This window comes from Saccopteryx leptura, chromosome 1 (genome assembly GCF_036850995.1).
Source record: "Saccopteryx leptura isolate mSacLep1 chromosome 1, mSacLep1_pri_phased_curated, whole genome shotgun sequence".
NCBI lineage: Eukaryota > Metazoa > Chordata > Mammalia > Chiroptera > Emballonuridae > Saccopteryx > Saccopteryx leptura.
In genome coordinates, this window is record NC_089503.1 from 374,855,664 (window position 1) to 374,881,460 (window position 25,797).

At 43.3% G+C, this 25,797-nt stretch overlaps 1 protein-coding gene across 3 annotated transcripts in view; it reads right to left on the reverse strand.

The window, feature by feature from the left end:
• RUNX2 (RUNX family transcription factor 2) overlaps nucleotides 1-25,797 on the reverse strand; it is a 135,207-nt gene that overhangs the window by 23,573 nt on the left and 85,837 nt on the right. For all 3 annotated transcript variants that reach the window (XM_066359289.1, XM_066359288.1, XM_066359287.1), the window contains one exon: nucleotides 13,903-14,064. In XM_066359289.1, coding sequence (XP_066215386.1) covers nucleotides 13,903-14,064 — 162 coding nt within the window. The remainder of the gene's footprint in view (nucleotides 1-13,902; nucleotides 14,065-25,797) is intronic.

Here is a 25,797-nt window from a genome sequence, read left to right on the forward strand (position 1 = left end):
AAATACTCACTACTCAAAAGGTTAATATAGAAAGTCTGGTCCTCTGATTCCACTTATTCTATTATCAACAGAATTCACCAGTTCTTTTGTTTCAGTAGCCATTAGCTTAAAAGATTCTCATTTCTCCAGTTAGATAAGTAAAAAGGGTATAACAGATAAGTTACATAAAACCACACATGCAAAATGTCAATAAAAGAGTTCCTAAATTTTAAATTAAAGCCGGGTTTCCTGAATCTGTCTACGGACTCTGACATGCACCCACAAAAGGCTTCACCGTGAACAGAACTTCTGCCGGAGTCCAGGTCAAAATGTCGAGTTCTTTGGCATTCATTAATCTGATCTTAGGTTGCTTCTCTTCAGAATCAAGTGAAGCACAAGACCAAGTTTTTCTTGACATCTACAGTAGTCGTTCCTACAAATTTAACTCATAAATCAAATACTGTAATAACCTTACTTCTTATTATAAATAAGAATTTACTCAAAATAAGTATTTGGTTTTGTGATGTGCTGATTACTGAAAGGTGCTGTGAGAAAACTTACCCTTTCAGGCCTTCTTTTAGATTCACAGATGTTCACAGCGTTATGATGTACTTCGAAGAATATCTAACTCAACTAACTCATTTCACACATGAGGAAACTGAGACCCATAGAAGGTATCACCAGCTCAAGAACATAGAAATCAGATAACAGGTTCCTCAATTCCCAGCCAAGTACTATTTCCATCATAATGCCAATGATTCCATGAGTGTTTGGTGGCCGTGCCAGATGTCTGGGCCTTAGAAAAATTGGTTTTCTGATAAAGAAAATTAATTCAACACAATTTTATTGAATAACTGCTATTCTATCAGTGTTGGGTTCGATCCTCCTTTGAGATGCATGTCCTAATTTAAATGCTTCAATCATTTTCTAGATTAAAGAGGTTATCTGAGGTTTGACTAACACTTCAAAGAGATATTAATCCGACTATATCAATAATCTCTTGGAACGTCAATGGTGTCTAAATGCACCAATTAAGTCACAGATTGTGAGATCTCTGCTTGAATGTTTCTTCCTCGCCACATCACAAAACAAGACCCAACTGTATGTTGTCTACAAGAAACCCACTTTAAAGACACATAGATTCTGTGGAGCAATGGGAAATCTCATTAATCACTGGTGGGAATGCAGAATGGTGCAGCTACTTTGGGAGATAGTTTGACAGTTTCTTACTAAACTAGATATACTACTTGTAGCATGTGACCCAGCGAGTGCACTCCTTGGTAATTACCCAAAGGAGTCAAAAACTTATATCCACACAAAACCTATACACAGACGTTTATAAGATCTCTCACTGCCCACGATGTGGTAGTGTTACTGAAAGTGGACTGGACCTGGAGTGGTTGTAAATGTAGACTGCAACTCTAGGGCAGCCACTAAAAAAAAAAATTCTTAAAAAAGAAAAAAAGGCACCACATAACTGATATGCTAAGAAAGGAGAGAAGATAGAATCATAAAGACCACTCAAAACCACAAAAGGAAGAAAAAGAGTGGAAGGCAAAAATAGGAAAAAGAACAAAGTCAATAAATAGAAAACAGTAACAAATATGGTAGATGCTTTATCAGTGTTGGGCTCGATCCTCCGTTGAGATGCATGTCCCAATTTAGAGGCTTCAAGCATTTGCTAGATTAAAGAGGTTCTTTGAGGTTTGACTAACACTTCAAAGGCATATTAATCCAACTATCAATAATCACTTTGAACGTCAATGGTCTAAATGCACCAATTAAAAGACGGAGATCGTCAGAGTGGATGGAATGCCAAGACTCGACTAATGCTTCAAAGGTACGGTCCCTGCGACACCTACCAACTTCTGAGATCAGAAAACAACTTTAATTTTCTGTTCACTGCCCAGGGGGTCAAATGCTTTCCTCTTCTGAATCTTCTGCTCAACGTTCTATCCCACTTTTAAGCAACACCAAGAATATACTGTTTTCCTAAGCTGTAGTTTGGGAGTTTACAAGTGTTGTTTTGTTGTTTTTTAATGATGAGTACCGCAACACTGTTATCAGACTTATTTTTCTTTTCCAAGTCTGTTTTTATTTCCTTTGTAGTTTTTATTTAGAAAGCGTTCTTCTTAATTATGCATGGATTTATTGTAACCACATCAATGGTTTTTTTTATTGGTTTATCATGAATCACTGCTCTCCTTGGCACAGGGTAGAGTGTTTATAACCATCATTATTTCTGTTGTTATTATTACATTAACTGCAGCATTATTACTAATTATAATAGAGAGCTAGAATGGTGACGATTTTGGCTGTGGAGAGAGCAGTGAACTTTAGATATAGAAACATTAGTGTTATTTTAGTCTGCCATGCTTGGCTGCCGTATTCCTAAGTTGGTCACTTAAGGCCAAGGTCTCTCTGGAAAAAACAGGACACCTTCTTGCTCAAGAAGTGCTTTGAGATATTTAAGGAAAATGTTGCCTGAGTAGCATTTCAATTTAATTTATACTACTTTCATGGAGTTAGAGAATTGTGAATTTCTTGAGAGTCACATCAAAAATAATAATTTAGACAGTATAGTCAAATGGGTTCCTGGATTTGCCTCAGAAAACTTGGGCCCTCACCGGTTGGCTCAGTGGATAGACTGTTGACTCCATGTGTAGACTTCCTGGGTTCGAACCCCAGTCAGGGTACACATGAGAAACAATCAACCATCTGCTTCTCTTTTCTCCCTCTCCCCGTTCTCTCTCTCTTCCCCTCTTGCAGCCAGTGGCTGAACTGGTTCAAGAATCCGCCCTGGGTGCTGAGGATAGCTGGGTTTGTCCAAGTGTCTGCCTCAGGTACTAAGTGTAGCTCAGTTGATTTGAGCATCAGCCCCCAATGGGAGCTGCTGGGGGGATCCCGGTCAGGGAGCATGTGAGAGTCTATCTCCCCTCCTCTCATTTAAAAAAAATTTTTAATTAAAAAATATAAATAAATAAATATGCCTTCCTATTGGTTTTTTCAAGAAAACAAACTAAAAAGGAGTCTGAAAATGACTTTGAATTATTCAAAATAAAATGTCCAAAAATGACTTTGAACAATTAAAATTCAAGTGCTGTCATTTGCATTTTATTGTATAGGATTTTAATGATAAAAAAAAAGCTTCAACATGTTTATTTGTTTTTGTTTTGTTTTTTACAGGGACAGAGAGAGAATCAGAGAGAGGGATAGACAGGGACAGACAGATAGGAATGGAAAGAGATAACATGTTTAGTCACCTCTTTCAAATATATCTTCCTGAGGTTCCCCTTATAACTATTTCTATGTATTAACAAACCTAAACACTAACTTAAAACAATCCTGCAGTTTCTCCTTCCCTTTTCTACCAGCAGTGATCCATTAACTATTTTCTGAAAAATCAATGCTCAATGAATTAACAATACAGTACTAAGACACAGGGGCCCCAATAATCCTGTTTTTCCTGAAAAAGTAAGTGGTACCTCTGCTGATATTTATTAAGATCACAAATTCACAGGCCTGTCAATAATACTTGTATGTGTATTCATTCTAAATGTAGTAAAGAGATGAACACACACACACACGCACACACACACGCACATATATATATGTGCGTGTGTGTGTTAGCTCTATGCTGTAACACATATGCACATATGTGTTGTTTCCTTCTAAACAGAGTAAAAAATTGTATAATATAATAACTTTCAAGGAACATATTTGTGTAAAGGAATATGAAATTAAGGTATATAGCAATTGTCATCAGTCTCTTATACAGGCCCACGTCTAGAGCTATGAGCCATTGCTAATGACAATCGTGGCTGACATAATCCTGAGGCACGTGGCACTGACTGTTGGCTAGACCTTTGTCTGCATGCAAGAACTTTCCACTCTCTGTAACAAGGAGTTACAGAGAGACAGCAAAGGATTAGGAGGACAGGCCCTTAGCCTAGAGTAGTGGTTCTCAAAGTGTGCGCCAGGGCGCACTGGTGCACCCTAGAAGATTTCCAGGTGCACCCTATGGTATTCCAGAGAAATATGTGCCTGTTGGGGACCAAAACACCAACAGGGTTTTTAGAGTTTAGATTTTGGGGGGACACAAGGTGTAAGGAATTGGCTGTAAGCTGACAGTCTGCCCAACCCCCCACCTCACTTGCCTGATTAGGTTGCAAAAGGCTGTTAAGCTGTGGTGCTGGATTGTTTACACTACCCCACCATGTTCCCTGGAAAGACTGGAGATAAGTTTCTTCTATCCTTTGGTGTAAAGTTAAGATGATATGTATGGTGGGGGTTTTCTGCACTCCACACAATTAAGAGTAAAAAGAGAGGAATTCTTCAATGTATTGACGAGTAAATGAGAGTTTGCCTTTCAAATATATGCCCAAACATTGAAGATATTGCTAGGACACATCAGGCTCATGTTTCTCATAAACACAAGAATGAAAAAAAAACACATTCACGCCGGGACCTGATGAATTTACTAAATCTTACTAAGAATGTATCTATCTATATATATATAAAAAGATAACTTTTTTGTCGTCTTTTTATTTTTTAACCCCTCTTTTTTACGAATTCTAAAAAGCATAACTCAAAAAATGTAACATAAAAATGGTTTTGAATGTCAGAATAAATTTAATTTTGTTGTATTTATTTTGTTTAATTACCATAAAAGTACGCTTGGACTTTATATATTTTTCTTTAATATTTGACTTAATTATTATAACATATCTCTCAGAAATTTGTATATAGTGTGCCTACAATTGTTCGTAGGATTTTAAATGCAACCCCGACTTCAAAAAGTTTGAGAACCACTGGCCTATAGGAGCTTTCAGTGTCTCTGGAGAAAGATAACATCTTATACAGTCTTCTTATATTTTAAGAAACATCATGAAACCACACGTCAACAAGTGTAAATTTTTTTTCAGTTGAAAAATGTAATTGCTGAAGCAACTCAGATTCAAGTATACTCTTAGCAGAATGGAACTGATTTTTTTTAACTGCCCTAAAGGCTCTGTAAGTTGGGTATGCAGAGGAGCAAAAGAGATCTTGCACTAAAATCCTGAGCACTACCGGCATATTCTGGCAGCTGGATGGGCTGTTCCCATAATGTAACTGTGTTATATTTGCAAAGGCATCTCCTAGTTGAGACCATAGGCTTCCTGAGGGCAGAGACAATGTCTCATATTCACTTTTCTTCACTGGCTACCTAAGCATATTTTAAGTATATATATATACCAAATATTTGTTCAGCTGACTTAAAATGTTTGAAATGAATTGAAATAAATTCCTTCCAGGCAGGTAAGAATGAGAGAGATTACTAATATACTGGGTGATATTATAAACATCCAAAAAGTTCTCGAGAGGCAGAGATGATGACCTGAACTAAATAAAATAAACAGAAATAACTATAAATTATCATATTTGGAACTAAAATATCTGTTACTAGTAAAAAAAAAATGGAAGAAGTGCAGCTTAACAGAAATAGCTAATATGAGAAACAGTGTAACCCAGATATCAAAGAACTAAGATCATTGCAGCCTGCGTGAACAGAAGCCAGAAACAGAGGGGTTCGGTTCTGGGTTCTGGTGTTAAGAGGAGCACTGACAAACTGTAGTGTGCTCAGGACCCCTGAGCAGGCCTGACACAACACAGTCGCTCATACAGCAAAGGTCTGGAAAGGGCAGAGGATGAGGGCGTATAGGAAATGTTCAGCCTAATGAAGATAAGGTTTATTGAAGAGTGATCATTGTCAAAACCAGACGTTTTGCTTTATTTTAGAGGAATCATTTTTGCTTTAGTTTATGGCTTAGATAATATAATTTCTATCATTTTCTCAGAAAAGACTTTGACACTTTAAAACAGGATGGCCATAATTAATGTCAGACTCTAAATTAGAAATAAAAAATTCTATTTGATCATTTGGTTTCAAGCTGGACCTAAAGTATGTTTTGGCATTATTACTAACTGTTAGCAGCAAGTCCTGGAAACAGATGCAGTCTTGATATGTGCTCTAAATATGAACCACATTGCAAAAAGACTTGAAGATAAAAATACACACTGCTTATGTGCACTCTAACTGCGCTATTTCCTGTCCTTATCAGCAGCAAGTTTCTCTCGTTTTGCCCTTTCTTTGTTGTTCCAGGTGAACAAAATCTTTCTCCTTTTTTCCTTTCTTCTTCCTTCTTCTCTTCTACATGTTTATCTTCCCTTTTTCCTACCTTCTTTCCCACTAATATTTGCTTCATTGACCATTCACTGAGCACCTACTACGTGCTAAAAAGAAACTAGGCGAGGTTACAAGGATTCAGGAATATGGGAGACAGCCACGGCCCTTGAGAAGCTCACCTTTCCTATGAATGGGGAAAGGCCTGGAATCAAATGATGATGCTAAAGGAGGATACACACACATCCCAGTTACGGCGTGTGGAGATGAGAAACGGGCGTGCGCACAGGAAGGCGTGATTCACTGTGAGTAACGTGGCCGTCGGTGAAGGGGTGTCAGAGAACGGTCAGCAGGACCATGCCCTGTGATACAGGCAACTGGACTAGCCTGGACGAGTGAACACAGCACCACCCATGTGAGGCCTGCCAGGCATCCCTGAGAGAAAAGGAGCATCCTCTAACTAGGAGAGCTGAATATTTGGGAAGGCAGCTTAGTAGCCACATAAATGGATTGTTATTTTTAGCTGGGTGTGTCCTGTACTTGAGTTGATACGAATGACCACTGAAAAGCAAATGTTTTAGTAGCTTGTCTACTGGCAAAAGTAAAGAAACGATTTCATTTAAATGTGAACTGAAGCTATGGAAAGCCATTATCTGGACCATCTGGTGACAACAGCGGCCGTGGCAGAGGAAGTGTTTCCCCAGGAAGGAATGCATGAAATGCTTCCTAAGAAGAAATAGCACAGGCAAAGCCAGGGATGAATGGGAAGGATGTGGTGGTATCACCAGTGCAGGCAGAGCCGTCTGGATGTTTTCAAAAACATTATACATCCCTGCAAGGGAACATTCAGTGGTAAAAAGAAACAGGCCATCCAGCCATGAAAAGAGGACGAGGAAGCTCTAATGCGCGCTGCTAAGTGAGAGAGTCCAGTCTGAAAAAAGTCTACAGACTGTATGATTCCAATGACATGACATTCTGAAAAAGGCAAGAATATGGAGACAGGAAAAAGACCAGCGGTCCCCACGGCTGGGGGGCAGAAGGAAGGGATGAACAGGTGGAAGACGGGATGATTAGGGCAGTAACACTATTCTGCATGACTCTGTGATGATGGAGTCACGGTGTTGAACGCATCTGACAAAAGCCATAGAAGTGCACAGCGGGAGAGTGAGCCCCAAGGTGAACTATGGTCAGTAATAATGCACCAGCATTGCCTTACCAATTAACTAACAATGTGCCACACAACTGCAAAATCTTCATGATAAGAGGTGGGGGGGGGGGGGTGAGTATAGAAACCATTTACACTCAAGTTTTCTGTAAATCTAACACTGCTCTAAACAATAAAGCATTAATTTAAACACAAATATATGTAACAGTATGTTCCCGCTCTTTTGAGGTTAATGACACAGCTTACTTGTGCATTTACCAGGTAAGGGGAGCTTGCTTTACTGAAAGTCCTAAGAACAACAAATCCCTGCACAGACAGCACCTTACTCCTTGCAGGGCCTCTGAGACAGGTGAACAGGCCATTCTGAGTAAGTCACTCAGACGGGGGAGACACAATAAATTCACTGACAAGTCTGAGAACAGCGCGAAGACTCCTCAGCGACGATGAAACTAAAACTCAGGTTTCCCCAGGTGGACTGCCTCCACCCTGTTCTCAGATCCCCAGCGAACCACAGAAGCCACTGTGTCATTGGAAAACTAACTTGAATCCTTTTGGTGAAGTGAGGTTCAAGGCCCCACTTTTTCTTTTACGAAAAGAAAGGGATTGCAGCAAATCTTTCAGTAACATTTATAGCGCCGTCTTTGCCATCCCTGCATAACCACGATTCCTTTCGTAACTGTATCTCTTCTCCATGTGGGCGTGGTTATACACGTTACCAGAACTACATCCTCACAGAAACACCTGACAAGAACCACGCATAAGATCAGCGTCAAACCATGTATGCAAATTTCATCCTGAACTCTTGGTACCACAGTCTCGCCATAAAAAACAGCAGCCAGTCACACAGCCCAGTTTAGTCAACTTCGTGAACGGTGCTAACTACCCCCTAACTGACTCTACTAGGAATAGAAGCCACTTCTTGGGTCCCCGGCAGCAGCAACTCAGAAGTTATAGTGAACTGAGGTCCAGGTGTGCCCTGAACCTGGGCCCCCAGCAATAAGATAAAAGCATCCTCAGCTCATGTCAGAAGATAGCCTGTGTTTTTAGAGAAAGCAAGATGAAGTTCCACTTAAAGAACGCAAAAAATAACCCAGCACATCTCAGTTGATACACTAGAGATGAATTGTGAACATTCAATGGGTAACACAGGGCTTGCCTTGTTTACGGCCCATTAAAGTTAATATCTTCCCCCTTCTGTGGCTTTAAACAGAGGACTTCTTCAAAATAAAAGTGACTCCTATTCAACTTCACCTCTTGCCTGCGGCTGCCATGGCAGACGTATGTCTACCAAACAGGCAGCTCTTAATAAAGCAATGGTTCTGCAGTAAAGTAGACAGTATTCTGTTTTGCTACAGTGGCTTCAACTTTCTGGTTTATTTCTATTAATTGCTGGAGTTTTCCTTCTAACCTCTCTTTAGGCATCACTCCCTCCTGTGAGTTACGAGTGTCCCCGCTAAAACACAGAAACCTGCCCACATACACGCGGCACATCACTGAAGCTGCTGAGTTCAAGCCCTGACTCGGGAGACTTGCTGGACACGCAGTGATAAGGGGCACTGAAAAACGAGCTGTATCAAACCACCACTGATTTTGAAATTACACAAAACAGTCCTCCCAACATACCTTAAATGATCAAGTAAGATTCTTCCACTGGCAATTTCTAGATTTCTGTGGTAGTCATAAAATAATTTTAGTTATTTTATTTGTTACACTAATGCCTATTCTGCCAACCTTTGAAAATATTATAGCGGGGCGACTGCGAGTCATAAAAATGGAGACATCATTAATGTCCTGTGTAGTTGATTATGTGGGACTTTTTTTTGATATTTAAATATTTTGAAAGAAATTCAAGCCTATTTGCTTAAACAGAAAAACAAAAATGAGAACCTTCAAAAAATCATAGTTCTTAAGTGTCTTACATGAAAAAGTCTGACAAATGCAGAAAAACGTCACCCATACTGGTACTGGCTGCAGCCGAGATAAACTGAGGCAGAGAACACGTATGACCCTTCCTTGCATCTCTAACTCCTAAGTCCCGAAGAGAACTCCAGAATGCATCAGAGGGGCCCCTGGGTACAATGACCAAGATCACAGCAAAAACGCCTTGTAAACCCCTTCTACACTGCAGCTGCCGGAAAGGGCTACAGACTGAGGTTAAGCTGAGCGACTTCGCTCCGATGGGTGGGACAGTGGAGGAGTTTGCGTGGAACAAACCTCTTTACGCTCTCCTGTAGCAGGCTAACAATAGCTCATGATCTGACCCATAAGTCAAAAATCAGGCTCGGTAAACAGTTGTGCTTCTTTTCATAGTAGGCTAATTACATAAAAGACGTTTTGAAAGTCAGTAATTATTTATTTACACAGCATTTTGTAAGGACCTCCAGAAAAGTAATTATAATCTCCGTGTCAAGCCTCACAAGTGCTTTGAACATCACAAATGCCACGGGTGATCACCGGGGCGGAGGAGGACAGGCAGCGCTCTAGGGGGTTGTCAGGGTGACTGGTCCTCGCCTCGACTCGCCCTGCTCTTTAACTTGGGCTGCCTCTGCAGAGCGCATCTTCTCTGAGGAGCACAGAAGATAAAATGAGATCATGTATATATAAAGTCACTCGGGGTGTGGGGGGTGTGACCTAAGTACAGATTACTGTGTGACAAGGCCACACTTAACCACAGTAAGTATGGTGAGGAAGGGGTACTCACCCCTACAGGGCTGCTTCTGCACTGGACTGCCTCGTTATATTACGGCAGACCCTAGTAGTCCATTACGTGACAATAATTTATTGATCACTGATAAACCTATCATTGCTGTGATCGTTCTTGTCATAGTATGCAAGTCTATTCACGGTTAAGAAAATAGCTCCTGAATTTTGTATTGCAACTATGAACTTCAGGACAGGTTTTGTATCTTTTCTTTGCTGTTAGAGACTGTGGATCACATACCATCATAGTATTATTTTATTCATACCTTGCTTCCATAAAGGATTTGAGGGAGACTACAGGAACCGTATAATATATCAATGTCATTCATTAAGCTCTAGTGTTTGTATCCATACTTGAAAAATTACTCGGAAGAAAGGATACCCCCCCAAAAAAAAAAAAAAGTTGTAAAATTGGATCTCTAAAGGTCTTTAAATAGATTAAATTAGGGTCTTTCTTCGGTATGATCTTTTAGGATGAAATGGAATTTCTTTAGGAATACTTTCTGAGAGATCTTTCTGGTTGCTTTTATTCCTATGTTCTCTTGACAAAGAACTTTAACATGCTCAGTTACATGTAGGTTCACTTAACATTTTCTAATCTCTAACATTATAATTGGATAGTCATTTCCATCTAGTGCTTTAATGAGTTTGTGTGAATGGCTCCCAATTGCTTTTAGTTCTACAGATATTCGTGATATTTCCACAGAATGATGATGACAATGATAAATGTACTGAGCACTTCTATGTGCTAAGCACAGTGGCAAGTGCTTTATGAATGCATGTGAGTATTAATTCATCTCAAAGTTCTTTATCTTAAATGTGCTCTGGGGTGATCCTTTTATCAAGCAAATAATACCCTTTGAAAGTTTAGATTTTTATCCACTTGATATATTTAAGCCAGGACTTGCCTGCAGATTATATATAGACATACAATTCTTACAAAACAGTTCTAGCTTCATAATAACAGCTGCAGTCTGTTTAGCACATCGCATGTCAGGCCTGTTCTAAGCCCTTTATTTAAAGCATCTCATTTAACCTTCACAGGAAAACCTAAGAGAGAAATAATAAAACTCTTTTACGAATAATAAGACAAAGTTTCAGAGAACTAAGAAACTTGTCCTATACGTGTATGAGCTGGGATTCAAGCCTGAGTCTGAAGCTCCGGTCCTACTGTATGTGAGGACTGTTATTCTCTCTCACCCATGAGGGCATGATAATATTTTGGGTATCCCTGCGTATAAGGAAATGAGAATGAACTGCTCCGCACAAGAACAAGGGACTGCTCTGGAAGCACTAAGAAAAGCAAACATCGGACTGCTTAGAGATGGAGATGGTGAATGCTTCAGCTGTCCGTGTTACGGAGCGGCAGGGTCCTGGATCTCAGGGGCAAACATCAGACTGCTTAGAGATGGAGACGGTGAATGCTTCAGCTGTCCGTGTTACGGAGCAGTAGGGTCCTGGATCTCAGGGGCAGCCACAGATATTGAGAGGGATGATAACGAAGTAGAAACTATGTAACTGGAGCCTTGGAACTCATGAGACAGGCTCCTCTCCAAGCAGGTTCCTAGCTCTGGCCCCCAGGGCAGTGCAGGTGGTGCTCATTCCAGATAACTCGGTCCCTACGTCCACCAGGCAGCAGTCTGGGGTGTGGGCCGCACGCCATACCCCAGAGCAAGGTCGGGTACACCAGGGCTCCTCCGCTTGCCTGACAGTCCACATCTAGTCCTTTCTTCCTGTTCCCCCACGCTGGCCAAAGGGATTTTCTGTTCTCCTCACTTTCATGTTTACACAGAACCACCCACCCTGGCACTGTGTGACTTTGCCAGTAACAATTCATAGACACATTTGGGGCAGGAAGAAAAAACTGGACTAAACTCAGTTTTAAACTAGTTTAGAGCAGAGGCTCATTCCTACCTTTGGCCTCAGATCAATTGACCAGCTTTTGCTCCGAGTGCCTCCTCTGTTTATGGAAAAGTTCAAAGTCATGATTGGTAAACAGACTCCAAATAACCTGGCTGTTCTGTATCACACAGGTAAGTGATAAGCAGTAAGGACAGCATGTTAGGCAGTGTTTTTTTCAGTGCTGTTTTCGATGGCTCTCCCCTTGACTCCATGCACGAAGGGCCCTCAGTCAGAGAGCGCCGTGGACACGCACCTCTACCGCTACCATCGCTCCCTGAGGTGTTTTCCTCTAGGTACTGCCAGAGGACAAACAGCAAAAATCTCCTTCAGCCATGCAAGGATGGACAGGAAGCCCTAGGACCCTAAACAGAAGCAAGGTGGCACAGATCTGTCCTGACAACGTGCCATGTTGGCTGTATGTGAAACAAAACAGACGCAGAATGGCACACAAAAGGGACGGCCAGAACTGACTGCACGCCGCCCGACACCGTGGCTCCGATAACCACGTCGGCCCTCCTCACGTCCCTGCGCCTTCCTCACCCTGCCCTGCGTCTTTAACTGACATTTTCCCAAAGGACAGTCATTCATGTCAAGGAAAACGGTAACTAAAATTCTATACGCTGTACAGTTCCCCAGTAAAACAGCATGTAATTCACGAAAACAGTAGTCATTACGAAAAGTGATGACACGGTTTGCCAAAGAAACGGTTCTCCCTCCGCCCCTCTTCTTTCCCTACTCACCCCTACGGGAGTCCATCTGCGGCAGAAAGTGTGAAGGCACTAGGACCAGAGAGCCCTTTCCCGCTATTTGCTTGAGATAGAACTTCCCTCCTCCCAAGTTGAAAGAAAGAAAGGAGTCTGCACTAAGCAAAACCTGCAAGCCTGCGGGTGGAGCTTCAGCTTGTCAGTGGTGCAACCCAGCGGAGTGAGTAACGGCGTCGAGCTTTGCAGAAAATGAGAGAGGGAGAGAAACAGAGACAGAAACACAAAGAGAAAGAAAGAAAGGCATTAACCTGGCCAGGAGTCAAAACAGGTGCCTGGAGCCCGAACGCTGAGAAGAGTGACCAGCACAGGGTCTAATCTAACTGTGTGCGCCTGCGCAGGGCTGCGCCTTGACCTAGGGGGCGGGGCAACGCTGCAGGACGTGCATGGTGGGTGGGCCGAGAGAGTCACCGCCTATTCACAGGACTCACAGGGTTGGCCGAGAGCCTTTAACTCCACTTGTCAGTCCAAGTCTCCATGGACACTCTCTGACTCTCTGTGATGAACCCTCTCCGTGATGGAGAGGCGGCCAGGCTGGTGACCCCACGCACTTCTACCGGAAGCCACCGGTCTTGGCGGTGCTTTCGGGAGAGTGGCTGTGTGAGCAGCGGGGCCTCACGGAGAGCCGTGCAGGGTGCTCTGGGAGTCACAGAAAAAGCTGTCTCGGTGTCAGGTTGGCCGCTCAGAAGCCACAAACCGCCTTTAAAGACTCTTCCAGGCCTCGCTGCACTTCCAATAAACTAGTTTCTGATAAGGATCTCATGTTTGCAGGTGCTCTCTCTTGAAACTGGTGAGCTTGGACCCCTGGGATTTCAAAGCCTTTAGGAACGGAAGGCTGTGCCGTAACTCTACCGTTTGGTTTACAGGCAGGAGTTAGGAAAAGGAAGGAATGCAAGCAGAGGAAGGCCTGGCTCAAGACCCTCAGGAGAAGGCTCCAGCCATGAGACAGTGCCACCAGCAGGGAGCCAGTTCAGCGGGACTAAAACTGGCTGGCATTCAATATCGTCTTTTAAAAAGGATGCCATCTCTGGAGGATTTTCAGTCTCTTGAACTAGAAAGTGTTTAATAACCCCAGTAATTCAGAAGACCCGGTCTGCCAGCTGTCAAACCCTTGCCCACACGCGTCTAACAGAGAGGCACCGTGAGCATCGATAAGATGGACTTGGCCCGTCCTGCAGCCCCAACGCCACCCCTGCACGGGAGTGGGTGTTTAGTTAAAGTGCGGTCTTTACCTGAAATGCGCCTGGGCACGTCGGTAATGGCAGGAAGCCCGGTGCCCCGTGTGGAAGACAGCGGGGTGGTGGAGTGAATGGATGGGGACGTCATCTGGCTCAGGTAAGAGGGGTAAGACTGGTCATAGGACCACGGTGGGGAAGACTGTGCCTGCCTGGGGTCTGGGAAAAAGAAGAAAAACATTTAGTATACCAGCTGCTGTGACCACAGAACACGCAACCCACAATTCGAAAGGATAAAGTAGAAAGAAAAAAAAAAAAGAATATATAAGGTCTATTTATTCCCTACGACCCCCTCCTCTCGGGCCCTGCAGAGCACCACGCTTTTCAGACATCAGGGGTCAATGAAGACAACACAGCGGATCGCACATGAGGACTATCCGTCTCTCCCATAAATACTTCTCTTTTGGAAAGTCTGATGGCCATTAGTAAACAATCTGCTTCAGTTATTTTTACAAAGCGGAATTCCATTTTATTTATTTCCTGTCTTTTCTCATTGACTCCGATGAACATGTATGACTTAATTTTTTAGGTTTAAAGTTTTTTGGACAATTGACTTGATTAAAGGACAGGCAGACTGCAGCTCTTCGCTGCCCTACGCCCTGCGACTCTCTCATGGGCGTGCTTCTCGGTTTGCAAAGGGCGTGATTCCACAGCTCTGGCCCCGTTCGCTGGCTTTCCTGGCAGGTCATGGGATGGCACTCTCTGGCACTGGGGTGAAGAGGTTGGGGCAGAGATGAGAGCAAAGGAGGCGGCATGTGAGAAGAACAGAGCAGAGGAGAGCTGGTTCTATTATTCTCATGGTCAAGTTACTCCAGAAAATACGAAAAGACACAACTTAACTTTAGAGTCCGCTACCAGGAAGAACTGAGAGGCTTCATCACCACCCGGATAGTAAGAAAATGACCCAAAACAGGAGAGCAGGAAACTGTCTGTAATCCTATCGGAATCTGTTTAAAAAGATGTCACGTGTTTGGAATGTGACCTAGTGTGACCTACAGGCACTGCAATGATAAAAAATAAGCAGCAGCCAACTTGTTAGGGTTAGCTGCTGGGCATTAACAATCTTTTCTGATGTATCTCTATAGAGTCTCCTGGAAGTGCAAACTCAAATCAAGGCCAAGCGGACTTATCAGAGGGTCGGGGGGGTGGGGGGGCAGGGATAAATAGTGATGGAGGGAGACTTGACTTGGGGCGGTGAACACACAATACAATATACAGATGGTGTATTATATAACTGTACACCCGAAACCTAGACTTTATTAAACCAATGCCACCCGAATAAATTAAAAAAGAAAAAAAGAGCTTAAGTCTAGATAAGAAGAAATGTTAAATTTGCTGTATGTTCTCAGGGTAAAAAAGTGTATATCTCAAACTGTTTTGTTCTTACTTGAGAGCTAATCAAACAGAATCATAAGCAAATTTCTCTTTGCTTTTTTCCCCCCACTAATTTTAAACATTTTTGTTAATGCTTAATTCTAACATACCAGACCATTCACAAGATAGCTTTGTGGATGTTTTCTTTGAATATATGTACCCTGATTTATTGATGTCACCCCATTAACATTAATACAAATTTATTTTATATAAAAAAAAAAGAAACTATGATAACAAAAAAAAAAGAATATCCATGGACTTTGGAATGTTCACAATTAGGTTCAAGTTCTAAGACTTTTACTTTCTGTTTCTAGCTGTGTGATCTTGAGTTCATTACTCAGATCTTCTGAGCCTCAGTCTTCTCCTCTGTAAAAGGGAGTGGGGGAATGCTAATATCTAAATCACAGGGAAGCAAGAATTACATGAGAAAACTATGAAGAGGGGGCCAGCACAGGAGGCACTCAGAAAGCATCAATTCTTCTCTTCAAAAACAAAACAAAACAAAAGCAAAAACCTCTTGCTGACTCAGGGAGACTCCCACGGTTGGAACACACCCGCACTGAAGTTAACACTCTTCTAAGAGGTATGTCACCTACCAGCCTCTGACTATACAAAGCTTCATTTCAAAAACTATTAATATATTTGAATAGTCAGTTCAGGTTTAACTCTAAAAATAAACATGAGAAGAACAAAACAAAGGTTTTCCTGAGACGATTCCCTTTTTACAGCCTTTCCGTTCTTCTATACCAAGTCCGTTTTAGCTTGAGCTATTTCTTGTTTATTCAATTCGGAACCAATGTATTTAAAGACTGTCTACATAGGACATACTTCTCCTGAGTCAAAATAATTAAACACATCTGGGTATTTATCTGATATTTACTCCACAATAAACATAGAGAAAAATTTCATCCAATTCAATTTTAAGAAACATGGACCCGAGTTTGGAATTTAAATAACAGGATAGTACTGTCAACGGTTCCCATAAACGTTTGCTTCAGAAATCTAAAGGACACTGGATTGGTAACGTCATGAACTTTGGTACTTTAAAATGTTCATGGCTGACACTGTACAGAGTGGCAACATTCCAGACCTGAGTGAGGGGTCCTGGTTATAGATCTGATACTAACTTCCCTGTGTTCACCCCCAATGTAATTTGCTATTCGGAGAAACGTAAGAGATCTTCAGATGGAAAAAGACGCACTCCTCCCAGCACCAGGAGCAATCTCATAAAGGCAAGGCCTTCTTTCAAGCAACATTTTAGAAAAGGTCAAGAACCACAGAGCTAACTGAATTGGGCATGCAGGACTCAAATCTGGATTTGAGTTCTAATCTAACTTCCCCAGGTGACTCCCTAAGCAAGCGGTGCAGCCTACATGTCCATTCCTCTACTGTAACATGTGGTTCCCAGTAGTATGGGGGTGGGGGGCGATTACTGCCCCCAGAATGGAAAAAATACAAAGAAATGCAAGGAATGACTAAAATAGCCAAAGTGAAACATCACAGAGGAATTCGGGAACTGCACTTGGATGTAAGATTCAGCCTCTCAGAGCTTCTTGTGCGGAAAGGGCTGGGGACACAGCGAGCTCTCTAATGAGAGCATGAGAGTTAGGGCCCCGCTCTGCTAGGTATAAGCTGTGTGACCTCAACTGTTAGCATGTGCTCTGCACCTGGGTGTCCTCGTGCAGAAGATGAGGCAGCATGACATGGTGACGTGAACAGAACCAGTGGTCACGTGTACCTAGCAGGGCAGATAAGCCTAGGCTTGAATCGCAGCTCCCTCCGGTGCTGAGCAAGCCACTGAAACTTCCGGGCTGCCACGGCTCATCTGGAAAATGGGGACGATGACACTGATCAGGGCTGTTGTGCGCACTGCGTGAATGAGGCCCTATAAGTAATCGGGTGCGCTTGGCAAGCCCTATATGATAAACAGAGGTGATGATTGCTGTCCATACAATGAATATAATAACTACTGCCATTTTTTGTTTACAGAGTTAGATGAAATAATGTAGGTAAAAGCATTTTTGGATAACTGTAGAGTACTCTATTAAAACTGATTCTCTTCAGGAGCTCACGCCACCGAGGCCTGGCGGTGTGATAAGGATCTGTTGCTTAGTGTTGCTGGGCCTGGATTTCCTCCCTTGTAAAACGGGTCTGATAACACTACCTCAGAGAGACTGTGTGAGCATTAAATAGAGTCAGTGCCAATCATCATTATTATTCAAAAAATTAAAAATCTGACTCTATTCAGGATGGCTGGGTTGCCTAGTGTTGTTATTCTTGAAGCTGTCCAAGATCACATTCAGCATGATTCAGTAAAATGCCCGGCACATAGTAGCTGCTCAGTAAATAACCACTAAATTAACTTTCCAGAGTGGCTTGAGTGAATAACAGAATTTTACAAGAAGTAGTCATTAGTCATTTTCTAACTTCCCCTGTAAAAGAAGTTATGTCAGTGAGGCTTCCGCTTTTACATGAACTTCCTGTCAGGATACATACTAGAAGAATCTATTAAAGGGTAGTTTTACTTCTAGTGGAGGTCCTTCCTGTAGGTATCCAAGGTGAGCAAAAGGAACTTTGAGACGATCTCTCTTTGTGTTTCTGTTTTTTTGTTTTATTATTTTTCTGTCTCTTAGAAGGCAGGCTGCAGCCCAGCCAACCTCCTTCAAGGTCACCATTCTAAGGTCCTATGATAATGACCTACTCAAGAAGAGAGTTAATGAAGAAAGATAAAACACAAGAACTGCCACGTGGGAACCACAAAATTTCAGAATAAATAGTTTTTAAAAGGAAGAGCAATATTTAAAAATATTTTTGAAAAAAAGAAAAAGAAATTTAAAAAAATATTTTTTTTCAATTATAATTGACATAAAATATTATAGTGCAAGACAGCAATCTTAAAAATCAAATAAGGTCTCTGGGCCTTCCCTAATACCCTATGGAGGAGCTCCACCATTGCTGGCCTGTGTGATCTTGGACAGATTATATAACCTATCTGAGCATCAAGTTTCCTAATTTGTATAATGGGCTAAACAGAAAGAACTCTTCACTAAAACTGTCCTGAATATCATATAAAATAATGTACTGATTAACTCTGCACACGGAAAGAACCTGATAAATGTTCGCCACCATTAAAATGTATACCTTTACTGAACCTTCATTCTGTATGTGTGTTTCCAGCCTGTGAACTTGTACTCCAGTCGAGAACAATTTTTGGAAAGCTTCCTATAGTTCTAAAATCCACTAGTTGGAGGCTATATCTATGTCGGTCATGTCAATACCCATTACGATCATTTTACCTTAATCCTGTTCCTTCTTAGTCTTGGTTTCTCCCAGACCAATAAATCCTAGTCCGTTTTAGTGTATTTCTAACACAGTACACTTGAACTTCTTTCAAAATGTTAGAGGAGAAAAACGGCTATAAAATTTCTTGACTTCCTATATGCCCAATCAACGAGAAGATACAATCCTACCATCAATACACGATCGCATCATATTTGTTTTGCTGGGGACGATGACCAATGCTTACTACGGTAGAGAAAAGTCACCTTCACCTGATCTCATAAACAATTGCTGAGCTCCACTTCCTGAAGAAACCCGAGACTTCTGAGATTCATCCCACTTGGATGAGTCAGAGCAGGTGACAGATGTTTTTTTAGGTATCACCCGTCGATCCTAAGGTTGCTAAACAGGGAAGAGTCCGGGGCCCAGCTCCGACCCAGGACCCAGCTCCGACACAAGCCTTAACCACTAACAAGCAAGAACCTATCTCCATCCCCACCTCGGGCCCACAGAGCTAGCCAGGATGGTGCATGCCTCTCCCCTGCTCCATCCCCGGTGGTACTGAGCGGTCTGTCCTTTCCTTTAGAGTCAGCGAGTCAGCGGAAGCACGGAAACAAACACGGAGGGAGGAACCCTGTCCTATCACACCAACGTAAATAAGAACAGCCTTGATTTTTGAGTCTCAGAGCATAGAGAAGCCGACCAACGTCTTGACATTACATTCTGGGTGGGCTGAAACGACCCAGAAGCAAAAGTTTTGTGAGGAGAACTAAAGTCTATTTCACAGAAATTTTCAAAAGAGAAGAAAACTGCTGTTAAACTTTAAATATTTTTATGGTGTTTTAAAAACAATGATTCACTATTTTTACATGGCAATCTTCAGAAGCAGTATCAATATTTTTTATTAATTATAGAAACTCAAAATACCGACATGTGTTTTTCTATATAGATAGGACACTTTAAAAAACAAAACCCTTGCTGTTGGGTTTCTTTAAGTGCACATACTCTAGCCCTTGGGAAATCTCCAATCCTAAATATCACAGGAGCGTTTCGATAGAACGCCACCCCTATTTCTCCCCAAACTTCTCTCCTAGCGCCTAAACAGAAGGTTTTAAAGAGCGGTTGTAATCAAATTGGACCTGTAACAAACCTGAGAGAGAAAAATCAGGTCTTGCCTATAGTACAGGCCTGCTGCACTCACAGGCAGGATGTGACTAATCAAAATGACTAAGTGGGAAAGGGGAGAGAAGCAGAAGCCCCAGGGCAGGGCAGGGCAGAGCGCCCAGGGCAGAGCAGAGCGTGGAGTCGCTGCGGTGGAGCCAATGAGAAAGAGTCCCCAGTTCAGATTGCGAAAGCATGCTGAGCACTACCACCACCAGGTCAGGCCACTCATCGGACACCTCAGATCTGCACGCGTCCAGAAGAAAGTGTGGCTGCCTTTGTAAGAGCAGAATCAAACCTAGCTACTAAGAGTTCGGGTTTAATAAAAAGGAACCAGTCGTTTGACGTAAGAAATCCCTCCGGTGTTCATTCCAACGGAGGCCAACTCTGTCGCAGACACAGCTACAACCAAAGTATCATGCAGTCCCTCCACGTAGCTGGCGTTCTAAAAAGATACAGAAGTCCACAGCCTTGCGTGCACTGGGCAGCTTCTCTCCCAACCAAGTCGGGGGCCAGGCTCTGACTTAGCCATCTCATTCGCAGCTCCAAAGTGCCGGTGGTCATAACTGCCACATTAACAGGACTTCTGAGGGGGAAAAGTTCTTCCATGTTGTTCTGGTGAACCAGCAAATGATCAGTGTGTGCTGTGATGAGTGGCTCTGGGTGACGGCGTGGCAGTGTGATGGCCGAAGAGACCGGTAAGAAACAGAAGGTATTTCTTGCCTTGCGAAAGCTTACACAACCAGTTGGGGAAGTAAGACTCAGAGATGTAAAGCAATTCATTAAAAAAAATGTTCTAAGCATGCACTTGTGTCTTTAAAAAAAGCTACGAAGGTAGAAATGAACCGCAGAATGCCAGGCCAAAGCAGACTTCCTAAGTGCCCCTTCCAGGGCGCTGCTCCTTGGGCTTAGGCGACCTGGAGGCTGGTCGCATCTGCTTCCCGTTCTATCAAACGTGCGAGTCCAGCCGGCAACATACCCAGGGGAAGCTCAAAGTGCTAATTGGAGGAGCACGGTGCCCACGTCTCCTGTTGTCTTTGCACTGGGCAAAAACGGAGACCACCGCTTATTTAATCCTGTGGCTACGAGAAAGGCAAGCTCTCTTTTTTGAGTTAGACCATAGCTTCTGAAGTTTATCATTCACGTGGGGTCAAGGATGGAGCGGCCGTGCATTCTCTGAAAAGAGTCAGAGGCTTAAGAGCGACCATACTTTCAAATAACTGAAGAGTTAAATCTCATGTCTGTCTGCGTAATGGGAGTCTGAACACTTACAGTCATAATGAGAGAGGAAGGAGGAGGGCAGATGGTTAGAAAAAAGGCGCCGTAGGAAAATGAACTGACTCTGGGAAGACATGCAGAAGTCCTTTCTCAATACGTCTGAAGGGCAGGTAGAGGCCGAATGGTCGGGCAGAGAGCTTTCTGCAAGCCCAGCGGGAGGTGTGTGTGGAGACGCAGCCGTGGCTCTTAGCAGGCCTCCTTCTGTAAACACGTTGGTTAAACATGTGTGGGTGTGAAGAAGGGCCCGTTTTCCTAAGGACCCCTCACAACAAGGCACGCCACGGACATGGCACTGAGCATGCAGAGGAAATGCCAGCAGGGACGAAGCCTGACCCAGCGCACGGAAGGCTTCCTCCTGTGGGCGCTGCCTGCGGGCTTCGGGCTTCCGTGGGATGCGCCGTAACAAGAGCCAGTAGTTTCCGTGGTTTCTGCCAAAGCTCCGTGTGTCCACAGTGAGCACCTGCTGTGTTCAGGGACTAGGGCGCAGTTAGGGAGATCTACACCTCCACACACACACACACACACACATCTTCCATTCATTTTTTTCTCTAATCAGAACTCAAATCAGGCTGTGTAGACCTCATATATTTCTTGAGTGAACTGGGCTATTTAAAATGAACTGGAATACAGAGTCTACTAGTTTAAGATTATGCCTCTCCATTGCTACCAGGATCAAGTCAAGTCAATAATCTTAACAGAGAGAGGCAGATTTACTATTTCCTATCCTCAATTATTTCTGTCATAGTATTGTCATATACTCAAATTCATTCACACGTTAATTCCCATTTCAGAACAACTTATACTACATAGTAAATGTTAAATTCTATGTCTTCCATAATAACCCTTTTTAGCAAGACTGGATTTTTTAATGAACTTTCCCACTTCTTGTTTTCTTGACTAAGAGAAAACACAGTCTTAAAAGAAACAGGTCCAGGTCCACCCCTGAGCGGGAAGAGCCCTGGCCTGGAGGCCTTGGCCCCAACTGGGCAGTTGCACTAATGAATTCTACCTTCTCCGAGTCTTGGTGTTCTCACATGAAAGGTGAGAATGAACGGGTCATCTCTTAGATGTCTCCTGACTCTGAAATGCTATGACTTTACTCAGCAATGGGAGCTCCCTCCTTTGTCCTTTCTGGAGAGAGGAGTTGCAACTAGAGCCACACTGAGCTGACTTGGTACGGCTAGGACATGCAGCTGACAGGCTAGCGTCACAGACCTCCCTGAACGGAGGCTTTGGGCTCATGTCGGCAGAGAAGACGCCAAGAGCAGGATTTTGATTCCTCTCTTGTTCCCACCAGAGGCTTTCTCAGACTGACCAAGGCGGCTGTCAGAATCATTTGGTAGAAAACCAACCCAACTGAGTTCACAGAGCAGGAGACTGAAATCTGAGGGGGACAGCAGCGAACTGGCTAGAATAGGGTGCTCTGTAGAGTACACCGGGCATGACAGCAGGTTACGTTACGATAAGAGAAGAGGAACTTGGTATATCTCAGGAGACAACAGCAGGGAAGAGAATGAGAAGTGATATGTATAGCCCAAGAGCATATCCTGTAACAAAACGGTAACAGAAAAACCAGAAGGACGTTGAAATTTTAGGACAAGGTCATGAGAAGCGCCTTTTGGGTGTCACCCACTTTTGGCTGAATGGAGGTCATAACTCTCTTCCTGAAAATGAGGGGATTTTCGTATTTAAAACATAGACCTAACTATGTAGACGAGACAACAGGTTACGCCACACGTCACACTTAACCTGGCCTCGGCTTTGGCATATCCCGGACCTCGGAAGGAAAGCCAACAGCGAGAGGGGAGTAAGCCACAAGAGGGTAGGACCAGAACCGGAGATCTAACTGGGAAGTGGCACTGGCCAGCGGAAGTGACCTTTAGGTCAAATCACAGTATTGAAGTGGGTACCAAAAATTCAGGTTCAGATCAGTTGGATATCAACATCCAGGGCGTTATAAAACGTCCCAGGCATGGTGATGCCTGTAGTCAGATAGATGATGGTGTCCGTGGTTCTAAGAACTGTCTCTCAGGCAGTCATCCATTCATTCAAAGATCTTTTTATTGAGTGCCTACTCTGTCTGGCACTGTGCTTGGCACTACGGATATTAATGGTAAAGACAGATCTAACCTCTGCCCTCATAGAGTTTTTAGTTTGGCAGGTGAGACTGACATTAATCAACTAATCATACAACTGTGGCAATTACAAAAAGTGAAATCCCCTTGGCACCACAGGAGTGTATACAGCGGGGGACCCCAACCACGGAAGGTTTCTCTAATAACGTGCTAAGCCGAGAACTGAGTGGCAGTTCTAGTGGAAGTCTAGTGGACAAGTAGGTGGGGATAGGAGAACTTTAGAACAAGCAAACAGCATGTATCAAGTTCCTGGGACTGAAGCAGTACAGTTTTGTTTTGTTTTGTTTTGTTTGGGGGGGGGAGGGTGTTGGGAAAGCCAGTTTGGTTGGATTACTGACAAAAGGTTCAGAATGGGTTGACACGAGACCGGAGAGCGGGCAGGGAGGGGCCGGGCCGTGTAGAACCTGCTGGGCCACGCTGGAGGTGCAACGGAAGGTCACGGACGTGTCTGTAAGTCTGATGTGACATAATCAGATAGGCCTGTTTAAATCTCCCTCTGACAGCATCGTGAGAGAAACAGGGCAGAGGTCCAGTCCCGGACTGGGCACACAGGGAAGGGTGTGGAGGGAAAACAGCAGCTGAGATGGACACGAGGGTGGAGCCCAGGAGCTGCTGCACTCAGGGACCTGGAAGCAGCCGGGGGCACCAAGCTGCCCCCACAGATCCATCATCTGACCGTGAAAGTGAGGCTCCTGAGACGCCCTTGGCTGGATCAGGACCGGCTCTGGGTGAGCAAGGGAAGCCTGGGTATCTGGCCTCAGGCCTGCAGCAGTGAGTGAGGCAGGCTCCACCTGGTACGTTCTGGTTCAGGGGCAAAGCCCGGGTATCTGTACGTTTAATGAGCTCCCCAGATGATGCTAATGTACAAGAGTTTGAGGAGAACACTGAACATAATTTTTACTGATGACAGTTATAAAAGAAAATTACCCAACACTATTTTGATTTAATCTTCCCTACCAAGAATGTTTTTCAACTAGAAGGAGCAGAACAAACATGCTTAAGAGGAAATTAAGGCCCAAGAGAGGTAAGGAGATAAGGGAGAGCAATTTGCTGCTTTAAATGCATTCAGGTTTCTCCTCCAAGATAAATTATACCCCATGATGCCGGAAGAATTTGTGGCAACTTGCAGACAAAGTGCTTCTAGTTGACAGAGCATGGACTACAAAGTTCTTTCTTATACTAAGTAAAACATTTCTCCTTATAACTCCACTTACTACTAATCCTAGCTTTGCCCTCTGGGATTATTCTTTCATATGACAATTATCAAATTATTTGAAATATACTGCCTTTAATGCTTACCATACAATATATAGTAGGTTTACATTTTCTTTTGACCCCATTTACTTTATTCTGAAAATAGCACAGCTATTGGTAACATCTAAATTTCAACTGCAGATGCTCCTCCACTTATGATGAGGTTATGTCCCCCCCCATCACCAGCTGATAATATCACAAATTGAAAATGCATTTAAATACACCTAACTTACTGAACTGACGTCATGGTTAAGCTAGCCGGTTTCTACTGAACTGCTTTTGCACCATCATGAAGTTGAAAAATTGTTAGGTGGAACCATCGTAAGTTGGGAACCATCTTAAGTTGGGGACCATCTGCAGTTTTTCTAGAACCGTTGTTGTTGTTGTTGACTTGCTTGCAGTCCAATAAAAATCCTAAGTCCCTTTCAATAGTGGTTGTACAGTGAACTTTTCACTTTGATCTCCACAGTGACCATCAGAAAGCAGAACGGGTGCACTAAAACTTGTTTCCTAGGGTTACTAGAGCAATAGATGAGAAGAAACCTTAGCTGCCTAGTGTGTATCTTGACCCAAGCAAGATGTATGCCTTATCTCTAATGTGATTTGTAGCTTGTTCAAAGGCCAACTGGAAAGTGGTCATTGATATGGATCAAGGTCAGCTTTGAGAGAGTTACACAGTGACATACTCAAAAATATAATAGTCCTAGTTATGTCCAGTATGTTCAACAAAGTCTTGGAGAATGAGAAGCGACCTTCCTAAGCGTCATGATGAGACAGAGCTGGAAGGACTGGCCACCATACTGGATGAAGAATAGACAAAGCAGCCCTCCGAGACAGACGGAGGAGGTGAAGCGCTGCATTGAAACTGGGCAGGGACACGAGGGCAGTGCTGCACTGGTCAGCTCTGAGGCAGGAAGCCGGGCCAAGGAGCAGCTTTTCAGGGACCACAAACGACAGTGTGATGGGATGACAAAAAGTGAACGCAACCTTGAAATGCATTAGCAGGGGACTAATAGAGCCCGCCCACCCACTAATAGAGCCCGCCCGCCCACTAACAGAGCTGGAGGACTGTCTTCTCGGGGCGTGCCAAACGGAAACTTTGGAGAGGACAGAGCAGGGTGCAGGACCTACATCTCTCATAAGAGAAATGGCTGAAGGACAGCTAAGAGCTCCCCTCTACCCTTAGCTTTTCCACTGGACACTCCTGCTGCCCACCAGACCTTTCCTCCTAACCTGTTCACTTGATTGCTGCTCATTCTCCAAGCCCACAAGATGAGCCAACTTCTCTTCAGAAGTTCTTCCAACTTTACCATAACCTACCAAACTCCAGAACATTCCCTCATGTTGGTAAATGGCTCAACAGCTTCCTTGTTTCCCTGACTTGTACCAGGTCCTAGGAGACACTGTCATT